Source organism: Sinocyclocheilus rhinocerous, unplaced genomic scaffold (genome assembly GCF_001515625.1).
Source record: "Sinocyclocheilus rhinocerous isolate Xijiao unplaced genomic scaffold, SAMN03320098_v1.1 scaffold688, whole genome shotgun sequence".
NCBI classification, from domain to species: domain Eukaryota; kingdom Metazoa; phylum Chordata; class Actinopteri; order Cypriniformes; family Cyprinidae; genus Sinocyclocheilus; species Sinocyclocheilus rhinocerous.
In genome coordinates, this window is record NW_015651641.1 from 1,897,557 (window position 1) to 1,908,882 (window position 11,326).

At 39.2% G+C, this 11,326-nt stretch overlaps 2 protein-coding genes across 7 annotated transcripts in view; both read left to right on the plus strand.

The window, feature by feature from the left end:
* LOC107713355 (V-type proton ATPase 116 kDa subunit a-like) overlaps window positions 1-1,643 on the plus strand; it is a 22,642-nt gene extending 20,999 nt beyond the window's left edge. For all 4 annotated transcript variants that reach the window (XM_016518835.1, XM_016518837.1, XM_016518838.1 and 1 more), the window contains one exon: window positions 1,134-1,643. In XM_016518835.1, coding sequence (XP_016374321.1) covers window positions 1,134-1,236 — 103 coding nt within the window. In that variant the 3' untranslated portion in view covers window positions 1,237-1,643. The remainder of the gene's footprint in view (window positions 1-1,133) is intronic.
* Window positions 1,644-2,324: 681 nt separating this feature from the next.
* On the plus strand, window positions 2,325-10,305 carry LOC107713357 (RNA-binding protein EWS-like). Of its 3 annotated transcripts, none has more exons than XM_016518841.1 (16): window positions 2,325-2,385; window positions 3,255-3,291; window positions 3,504-3,558; window positions 3,680-3,818; window positions 3,931-4,132; window positions 4,219-4,532; window positions 4,610-4,808; window positions 7,506-7,543; window positions 8,174-8,185; window positions 8,273-8,388; window positions 8,575-8,704; window positions 8,788-8,907; window positions 9,001-9,142; window positions 9,227-9,324; window positions 9,404-9,632; window positions 9,712-10,305. In XM_016518841.1, exons 1-16 carry the CDS (start codon window positions 2,370-2,372, stop codon window positions 9,749-9,751), a joined length of 1,887 nt encoding a protein of 628 aa, XP_016374327.1. In that variant the 5' UTR covers window positions 2,325-2,369; the 3' UTR covers window positions 9,752-10,305. The 3 variants fall into 3 exon arrangements, with proteins under 3 accessions (XP_016374327.1, XP_016374328.1, XP_016374329.1); XM_016518842.1 differs by having other exon boundaries at window positions 4,222-4,532; XM_016518843.1 differs by lacking the exons at window positions 4,610-4,808; window positions 7,506-7,543.
* The last annotated feature ends 1,021 nt before the right edge of the window (window positions 10,306-11,326 follow it).

Sequence of the window (11,326 nt, forward strand, 5' to 3'; positions counted from 1 at the left end):
TTGAAATCGCATCATATGACCCCTTTAAGCATAATCATCTGCGGTATTTGCCTGCTATATGTTTATCCTGAAAACATTTCATTTTAAATTGGCATTTGCATTATCTTGCATTGGTAACAAGCGACCACAAGCACATATGGATGCAGTTGCCAGATGTCAAGAGCTTAAATCCCCCAATGAGCTTAAGCTTTTAAGCTTTCCCTTAAATTGTGACCCTGGACCATAAAACCAGTCATAAGGGTGAATTTTTTAAAATTGAGATGTATATACCATCTGAAAGCTGGATAAATAAGCTTTCCATTGATGTATGGTTTGTTAGGATAGGACAATATTTGGCCGAGATACAACTATTTGAAAATCTGGAATCTGAGGGTGCAAAAAAAATCTAAATATTGAGAAAATCGCTTTTAAAGTTGTCCAAATGAAGTTCTTAGCAATGCATATTACTAATAAAAAATAAAGTTTTGATATATTTACGGTAGGAAATTTACAAAATATCTTCATGGAACATGATCTTTACTTAATATCCTAATGATTTTTGGCATAAAAGAAAAATCGATAATTTTGACCCATACAATGTATTTTTGGCTATTGCTACAAATATACCCCAGCGACTTAAGACTGGTTTTGTGCTCCAGGGTCACAATTTATACATTTCTTCCTAGTGGTTTATTTAATCTCCCCAACCTGGCAACCATGCGTACATGTGCCGTCTACATTAGAGAAAAAGCTCTAATGAGCTAAAAACACTGGCAAACATGTAAGTAATCTCTACTGAGATATTCTTCTTGAATAAAAGTGTAAAACAGCCTGTTTTTCTTTCACACGGACGTCTGTGCTGTCAAATCTGCAAGCAAACCATGCAAGTTGATGTTCTCTTGATTTGTGCCTATGTGAAAGGGCAAAAATTCTGATGAAATGGAAAAAAATGAAGTTATAATAATTGTGATTATATTTTATTGCAAAATATTCATAATTTAACCATTATTGTGCAGCCCTCATTTTAAGTTAATATTAATATTTTCAGTTACATTTAAAATTAAAAGGAATATTTTGAAATATTATGTTATAAAGAAATCTGTATTTCTCTACCTTCTATTTATAGATTCTTTTTAACTTTTTGCTTTTTGCAGGGTGGAATTTCAGAACAAATTCTACAGTGGAACGGGAGTCAAATTTGCCCCCTTTGACTTCTCCCTGCTGCCCTCTGTCTTTGAGCAAGATGGGTTACTCTGACTACACAACACTTTGAACAGGACACTGTAGCTTATCATGACCTATTGACCTTTGGGCACTGGACAATGACCCAGCAGTTGACTAGGAAAAAACTTCTTGCACTGCAGAAGCTCGCACTGCGGTCAGATCAGTACGCTAACCTGACAGCCCGATTTGCACCAGTCCATATCCGATGTTTCAGGTGCAGGATTATCAATTGTGGTTCCATCATGTGCTGTCATTTGAGGATTGTCAACAAAGTCCTGTTATTATATTTATCTTAAGAAATATGACTTGTATTTGGTACAACACCTTCATAAGCATTCACTGTCATATGAATTTTCAAAGTGCCATAACTATTTTTCAATGAACAGTTTTGTATGCTACACTGAAATGTACTTTTGCTTGCTTTAGCTAGGTCTTAGAAAGAAAAAAAAAACTTTGCAGGTAAACTATGGTGTAGGTAATGCTACACTGTGCAATGAACAATGCCAAATAACAAATAATTTACAATGTGATATTAAAGCATAATTTACAACATTTAGCGTGTAAAGCAGTTTTCCAGGGTAGCATTTTTTTTGTTTTGTTCCAAATGAATTCTAAAACAATACTTTATTCATATTTAAAATGAAACACTTCGGTTTTTCAATGCATGTGTTCATGGTTTAAGACCTGGCAAATTTACAGATGGTCACGGGATTACAGTTTTGTTTTTAGTGTGTTTTTCATCAACACTCCTGTAAATTTACGTTTGTGTTTCAGTCGCTTATAAACAATCTATTATTATATAAATAGTGCAGAGTGGTGCTTATGGTGATATAATTAAGACCATTTCTTTCATGCATCATTCCTCTTGTGAAGGATTTATTTAAACGGAATCTATCAAGTAGGTCATTCTGGACGAATCCATCCTCAGGACGAACCCATGAACAGATATATTTAATTTCGCTATATTAAGCTTCCTTCCTGTATGATGTGCTTTGCCAATCAAAGTGCATCAAAGTTAATGTTCAGACAAATATATAGGATTTCATACCAAAATACTCACGGAATTTAAACATTTGCAATAAATGTCCACCCCCGCTTGATTAAATGGTAGCTCCCGAAGAGTGCCATCCACGCATGCGCAGTTAGCGCAACCAAAGGCACACGAAATGGCGTCTGCTGCAGGTAAGAGCGGCGTTAAATCTTTTGTACCGTTTCATAGCACGTTAGAGATTTTTTAAAAATGTGTAAATGTGGATATACATTTTGTTGCCAGTTATAGTTATGTAGCGTAAGTTATATGTTTCATAAAACGCGATGAATCTGTTAAATGTTTATGTTGTCGAGTTTGCCGGTGTGGTTCGAACCGGTTCCGTTTGTCTGCGTGTGAAAATGGGGGAGGGGGTCGAAAACTGCGGCACTTTACATTTTGCTTGGCTTCAGACACATCCAAGTAATTTCTTTAGCTGATATCACACGAATTTACCTTAATTATTTTATACCCAGCTTATTTCATTTTGAGCACCAATTTACACGTGCCGGTCTGTTGCTTGGCAACGCTCGAGCTAAGAGGCGGGCTAATTGTTAGCACGGGAGCTCAGCTCGTATGTCTGTTGTGAATGATGTTCAGATGTGTTGTATCATAATAATCCGCTGCTATTCATAATCCTGTAAATATCAATCACAAAATTCCTCTGTTTCAACATCAGTTGTACAATGGGAGTCACTAGAATCAAAACGGTTCTTATTCTTACCTTTTTTGTCGTGTTAATTTGTGAGTGGCGCTTGCTCATTGAAACCTACCACCCATTCTCTCACTACTTTTAGACTACTATATGTGTGGTGTATATATATATATATATATATATATATGTGTATGTACTTTTTATACTATATTTTCTTTCTTACATTATTCATTTGTGTTTTGAATGAGCCAAGATAAGCGTTTTAAGTGTAACAGTTATATGACCGTACGTTCATTCGACTCTGACTCAAAGTCGTTGTTTTTGTGAATGAATTTGATATTTTAAATAAATGTTGTGTTTTTCTCGCAGATTACAACAGTTTCGGACAGGCTGGAAGCCAACAGGGGTATGTATAACCGATATAGGGTTCTCATGATACTCGTTTTTGTTTTTTGCAGTCTTTATAAAGATGGTTTATCCTTATTCACTAATAATGGACACCTGGTGCATTCATGTTTAGTCATGGAAATGTGCTGGTCAAAATATGAGGCAATCCTGTATGTATTAGTTGTGTGGGTTTATCATGAATAAACTGAGAAAACCATCTTATATTATCAGGTACAGCTCCTATGCGGCCCAGCCTTCTCAACAGGGTTATGCACAGGGCACTCAGGTAAACATCATCCTAAATTCTTTTCTTTTTTCCATGCTTTTTGTCAAGATAATTATGAAACAGGAGTTAATGCAGCCTGGTGCAAGTGACTTGCTATATATGCTTGCTTTTTGTTGTGTAGCAGTCGTATGGTCAACAGCAAGGTTACGGTTCATACAGCCAACCGGCTGACTCGACCTACTCCCAGACCAGCAGCTCCTCGAGCAGTTATGGCCAGCAGGCATATGGATCATCCTATGGACAGCAACCACCAGCCAGTGGTATGTTATTTTTGACCTTTGATCCATTTTTGTGGTATTCAAACCAAGGTCAATTTCTCCAGTATCTCCAAGCAGTGTGTTTATTCAGTAACTTCATTTTTACTCTTTGTAGGTGGTTATAATGCCACTCCGGCCGCTCCGCAGGGCTACAGTCAGCCTGTGCAGGGATATGGAGGCAGCAGCTACGATTCCACCACAGCTGCTGCCTCATCGACCAGCAATAGCCAGACCTCTTATGCTGGGCAGGCCAGTTACAGTGCCCAGTCTGCATATCCTGGATATGGACAACAGCCTGCTTCTGCTACGCCCCCCAGGTATTGGGCTTACTCTGTTCTTCGTAGTCCCCTAAAGATTGGCAATGTATTTGAGTTGGTCACTGATTGTAATTTGTGTCCTTAAGCAGCTACAGTTCTGGCAGCCAGCAGCCCTCTGGATATGAGCAGAGCTCGTATTCCCAGCAGCCTCAGCAAACCTCTTATTCTCAGCAGCAGCAGGGAGGATACCAGGGCCAACAAGGAAGCTACGGACAGCAGAGCTCCTACAGCCAGCAGGGAGGATATCAACAAACTCCTTCCCAGCAGCAACAGGCTCCGCCTACCAGCTACACCCCACCTTCTGCGTCTTATGGACAACCCCCTGCTAGCCAATACGGACAGCAGGGCAGTACTGGAGGAGGCTATGGCCAGTCAGACTATAAACCACCCAACCAGTATGGTAAGTCTGGCAGTAAGTTTGGCAGAGACTGTCTTATCCAAATGTGAAAGCTTTAGTGAGACAATTTTCTTTTACAGGTAATTACAGACAGGACCATCAAAACGGCATGGGCAGAGGTGGTTACTCGGGCCCTGAATCTGGAGGATATGGGGGCCCTGGAGAGGGCCGAGGCATGGGAGGGGGGGAGAACCGCGGGCGTGGCCGGGGTGGGTTTGACCGGGGGATGATGCGAGGAGGTGGTGGCCTGCGAGGGGGCATGAGCCGTGGAGGCATGGGGTAAGTGTGCGTTTGTGCAGTCTCACCTCACCACCTCTCTTTCCCTCAGACAGGAGCTGAAAGAGGCAATACAGGGCTGAGAGCCGTGCTATATGCTTAAATCAGCAGAAATGTAACTTCATTATTTGGAGCCAAAGCTTGAGTCATAACTGTAATTTGACTTTCTTGTTATCAAAAATTGTGTTTGAATTTATATATCAGAATCTTGAGTATTGAAGCTTTTTTTAAAATTTAGTTTGATAATAAATCCACTCAATTGTTTTGACGAGATACCAAACTGATTTTAAATCCTAAAGTGCTGCTGCTCTCAGCTCTACCTCATTATGGCCTAAGGTAAGATGATTGAGAATGTGCTTTGGGGAAAGTTATAATAATTTCAGTCTCTCATATTCCCTTTATCATTAAATATATTTGAGGGATCTTAATTCACATGAAAGATTTATTAAGTTTAGGGATGCACCGAAATAAAAAGTCTGGGCCAAAACCGAAAATTCTGGATGCATTTGGCCGAAAACCGAAAATGCTTTGTAATAATTATTTATTATTTTATTAAATAATATCAACTAATTTTGTAAGACATCTGAATTTAAAAAACACAAGCCAATGAAACAACCACACTTTTATTGAAAGTAACACAAAATTGGAAAGAAAATATATTAATATTAAATATAAATGTTATTTTTATTCAGTATTATCAGAGCATGGGAGCAGATCAGTGAATGAGAGGGTGTTGCCCAGTACAGCTGTATTACACCATGCTACAGCACAGTAGCACTATTGCAAACAGGAACAAGTATACTACATAGAAATTTCCTGCCAGTGCGTTATTTGAGCGGACTTTGCTTTTTCGATGAGCATGAGTGGTACACGAGCGGAACACACATTCATAGAGCGGAGCATCACACCGTGCAGTGACGAGGGCTAGAGGGAGAGTGAAACCTGCGCATTGAACTCTGCCAGGCAGTGTGGCACACCGTATATTTTCGGCTGTTTTTCATTTTTGGCGGCCGAAATTTTGGTGCATCCCTAATTAAGATGTTAGAGTACGAAACAAAATAATTAAACAGTGGGGAAGGCACAGTTCATTAGATCTGTGCTCCAAATGGCTGTAATAACATTGTCAGTGCATAGTGTGATCCTTTAGGATAAATCCAAAAGGTTTATTAATCACTCCAAATGGGATTCTGTAGGTCTGCCTGCAAATCACAGATTTGCAGGTAGAGAATTATTTTCAAATAGTCTCATTAAGTCTTTTACTCATTTACTCCCAATTGTAAGTGAAATTTAGGGTTATTTTAGAAAGAGACAAAGGTGTTAAAATGGGTAACATTTACTAGCATTGACCATAAATATCAGTGCAGGTTTTGAAAATGTTTCTAGTAGGTGTAGTATTGCATAAAATTCACATTGTTTTATAATAAACGATATTGGTTCCCAAAGACGACTTACAATGCTGCCAAAAGCAGGAAGCTAACACAAAATAAATATGAAAGTGAATGCAGTGATGCTCGACACAAAACTGTTACTACAGAAATGCTTGTCCCTTCATTATTATTATTATAATATTATCATTATTAACATGTCCCCTGCTCTGCATATTAAAATATCTGTTGTATTACTAGACTTATTTAACTGAGCTTGTGCAATACTACATTTAAAGTAAATTATTTTGGCTATGAAGGTAAGCTCCAAACAGTTCAAATACACTGCATTCATTTTCCCTATTAAAAAAGGGTATGTTTTCTTTATCTGTCACACATTTGGATTGCAATTGTCTTGTGCATTATGAAACTTTTTCTTTAACATGCTTTGTCGCATTTATACGCTACAGGTAACAAAGTGAGAGCCATGTAAACACATCAATACTTTTACAGTACCACTACTCAGTTCTGAGTCTGGGCCGGCAGCCTTTTGAAATGGGGACTTAAAGTTGGTGGTGTCAAGAGGTGTTCCAAATGTGTTTTTCCTACAGGAATGAGAAAATCTTGTTTTGCAACCAAAGAAAAACTGTAATAATGACCTAAACATACAAGTTTACGCTTTTTATAAAAGTGTTTTGATAGCTTTTTTTTGTGTGTGTTGTGTAATTATATTAGAAACATTTCTGTAAAGAGAAAAGTGGTGTTATGGTTTACCTGCTTTTTATTTTTTATATGACTAAAATGCATGTACCAGCTTTATGTAAGCAGATTGTTTCAGATACAGCCACAGACATGCTACTCCTGCATCTTGGTGCATTTGCCACCAACATGCGATTAGATCATTAGTGAAGACCAATATTTTCAACATTTGGGTATAGTTTTAAATATTGCATAATCTCGTTTTCATTTAGAGTTGGTAGCAGGCCTGTGTCTGAAACAATTACATCTCAATTACAGTGTACAAATTTCTGGGGTTTTCCACCTACAGTAGTAATAAAGATCAACCCTCACTTCTGCTCTATACAACCCCAATACTGTTCAGCCACTAATGTCATACAACTGTAAGTCGAGCAAGTCAGGCGCAGTGCACAGACATTGTAATGCTACAGCACCCCAACTGAGTGTTACTCTCAGCAATATTGTGTTTTATAAAGGGAGCTTGTTGAGGTTTAAGAGTCAGTTAGAACTGTGAAAAATGCCCCCATTACCCTTTTTGTGGTACTGAAGTGGCTGTTTTAAGGGATATCGCCTTCATATCTTCGCTTATTCCCCCCAGCATCGCTGGAGACAGAGGTGGCTTCATTAAGCCTGGTGGTAAGTTTAATGAGAATCACAAGACCATACACTAGAATTCTCTACCTTTTATGGGTGTTTTTCAGAAGGGAAATAATTAATGCTTTGCAGAACTACACTGCCGGCTAGAATTAAGAGTTTTCAACTTTTTCCATTGGTTGTATAGGAATGGTTCAGACCTATTTTTATTGGTTAAAAATCCTGAGTGTGGACTCCAATGAAAGGCTACTTTTGCCCTTATAATCAGGAGTTAATGGTAACTGGCCGACCCAGCCATGTATATTATCACCATTTCAGTGTTTCACTCTTTTATTCAATTTTATATGATATCCGGTATGGAGTCCAATTTGGGTCCTTGGTTTTCAAGGGTTTTTGCAAATATATTTCTATTTAAGGCACACTGGAATAAAAACTAGGTAGCTTTTGAATAGTTTCCTCTTAATACTTTTTCACAATAATCAAACCATTCTTGGGTCAACAGCATCATGGTATTTATGTCTTTGAATGGTCAGAAAGAGTGTGCCGGGGCAGTCTTGACCAAAAAAATGGTAGTATAATATTGTCAGGTGCTTGAGAAGCTCCGCTTTTAAACTAACTTATTTCTCACTTTCTTTTACTCCTGGTTTCCTGCTTGATGAAAACCTGAAACAGATGGTGACAAGGGTAAGTTTGGATTTTAAAATTTGAATTTGTCCTTTTCATCTATTTTTGTCAACAACTTCTGCTTTTAACACTGTCTGTTCTCTGCAGGACGTCCAGAGGAGCAGGATGACTCTGAAAACAGCACTATCTACATCACTGGGCTGACTGAGAACGCTACATTGGAAGAAGTTGCTGACTTTTTCAAGCACAGTGGAATCATTAGGGTACTTGATAGTCTTTCTCAGTAAGATGACATGGCTTCGGAAAGATGGATGGCTTGTTGTTTATCCATGTTACTATTGGTCTAATACTGAAACATGTAAAGGGTTGGGTTACACCATGCGTCAAATGGTCTTTTATTGAATTTCTTGAAAGTTATGATTGAATATTGTTTCATTTTTCTTTCCAAGATAAACAAACGGACGGGCCTGGCTGCTGTCAACATATATACAGATAAAGAGACTGGGAAACCTAAAGGTGATGCCACCTTATCCTACGAAGAGCCTCCATCTGCAAAGGCAGCAGTCGAGTGGTTTGATGGTGCGTTGAACTTAACTGAAATCATTCCAGAATGTCTGTCCTTTCATCATGAGTCCTCAAGATAAATAATGTTTTCCCATTAGGAAAAGATTTCCAGGGGAAGAAGCTGAAGGTTTCCATGGCCCGGCGCAAGCCCATGATGGGAATGATGCGTGGGGGCATGCCAATGAGAGGAGACCGAGGTGGCATGATGGGACGAGGAGGTACACCGTTTTAGAAGCAGCAGAAAACCTCTTAAGTTTCTGTTTTTCTTTACTGAAATGTCTGTTAAGTTGGAATTGGCTCTTCTCCTGCAGGAATGATGGGTCGTGGTGGGATGGGCAGAGGTGGTGATCGAGGAGGATTCATGCCACGTGGGGGTCCCAGGGGAATGGGCCGCGGAGGACCTACAGGAGGAAACATGCAACAGAGGGCAGGAGATTGGCAGTGTCCAAATGCGTATGTATTTCAGTAGTTGTACAGTATTACTCAACGACCCATGTATTGCCTTCAGCCTCTGATTTTGAGTCTTTGTTTTTCTAGGGGATGTGGAAACCAAAACTTCGCCTGGAGAATGGAGTGTAACCAGTGCAAGGCACCCAAACCTGAAGGCTTTGGACCTCCTCCCTTCCCTCCTCCAGGTTACTGTCTTTGTATTCAAACAACGGTGCTTCAGGTATTTGCATTGCTAGTATTCACTAACTGTCTTTTGGGGTTCAGGTGGTGACCGTGGTCGTGGTGGACCAGGTGGGATGCGTGGCGGCCGTGGAATGGACCGTGGAGGGCCCGGTGGATTCCGTGGAGGCAGAGGTGTGGATCGTGGAGGATTCAGAGGAGGGCGTGGCATGGACAGAGGCGGTTTTGGAGGAAGGGGTCGTGGTGGGCCTCCTATGGATGACATGGGAAGAAGGGGGCGAGGAATGGGACCGCCTGGCAAAATGGATATGAAGTGAGTATGTTTCTGTGGAAGTGTGAAGGTTTCGTAGCCACAAAAGAACAGAAATGCATGATTTATTTATTTTTTGCAGGGGAGACCATCGTCAGGAACGGCGAGAAAGACCATATTGAGGGATGCCTCGCTTATCAACATCTCCCCACACCTGTTTGTTTTTCACTTGATTTTAAAGTTGCAATTCCATATTTATAAATGGTTAGTATGGAACTCGTTACTGCTTTGCCGTTAGTCCTCAGTGAATGTTTTATTTTATTTTTTACTTTTGTGTTTTGTGCTTGCTTTTCTGGTCCAGAAATGTAATCGAAACCAGATGCACATGTAAATACAGGGTGTTCAGTGTGTCATTTGGATTAGTCAGAAATATATTTGTGGAACAATGTGATATTTTTTTTTTTTAAATTCCCATTACCCCTCATTTGCTTTACTCTGCTTTCGTGTCTGGAAATGTTGAATAATTAAAAAAAAACATTTTGTGGGTGTTTTAAATGCATGGCTGTAAATACTTATGCCATGTACTTGTTTTCTGCATTTACTGTCATTACTTCACCTAAATAGTGTAGCATCTTCAGTGTGACTGAGTAATGTAAATAGCTGATGCTATTCAGCCCGTTATGCCATTTCAAACAGTGTTAAAAGAATTCACCTAAAAAAATAAAATTCTGGAAAAATTTTTACTTGCTTTCGTTCGTGTTCGATGCTGTTATTTATTTATTTTTTAAGTGCCATCTACTAGAGCAGGGGTCTCCAAACACGGTCCTGCAGAGTTTAGCTCCAACCCTAATCGAACACACCTGAACCAGCTAATCAAGCTCTTACTAGGTATACTTGAAACTTCCAGGCAGGTGTGTTGAGGCAAGTTGAAGCTAAACTCTGCAGGACAGCGGCCCTCCAGGACCGAGTTTGGTGACCCTGACCCCTGTACTAGAGAATAAATCCGTTCTGAACGGACAATATGCACGAACGCTGCTTACGTATTTCCTGTAGAATCTCAGCCAGCGACTTCACTTCCGCAGACATCGCAAACAACAAATAATTAGTATTTTCTAAATAAGTATTGTTATAAACATACAAATATATAACATCTAATATTGCTTCCTGAAAGTTTAAATATTAACGGTCAAAGAGTAGTTTAGCCAAACGTTGTGTCCCGTTGTGCTAAAGGAGCGATTACCCACCTTATTCTAGCAGAATGTCTACTTTTCAGCACAGCGCCCTTAATAAAGCGAAGTATTGAAGAATAAACACTAGAGACAGACTTCATTTATACCCTTGGCTACTCACACTCTTCACCACAATACAATAGAACAGCACAATATATTCATTAAAATCATGTTTAGTATAGAAATTGTGCATGGATACATTTACATTTATTTACTTTTACAAATGTAGATAATGTAAACATGTAAATAGAAATAACTTTGATACGGGGGATGTAGTGTTGACAAAGTCCTAATACAGCTCGGCCACTTGGGAGGACTGAGAGGTCAGGCTGCTTGCTGGTGACACCTCTGTAAAGGGCACTCCTGAAATAAAAATAAAGTATTAAAGTAAATTCCCTAATTTTAATCTGTAGTCTGATCTTCGGTATTTTACATTATATTCATCTTTATAGTATGTTTGAATTATTTGACCTAAATGAATGTCATGCCATGTTTTTGTATGGTTAGAAAGAACTAATGCTCATAATG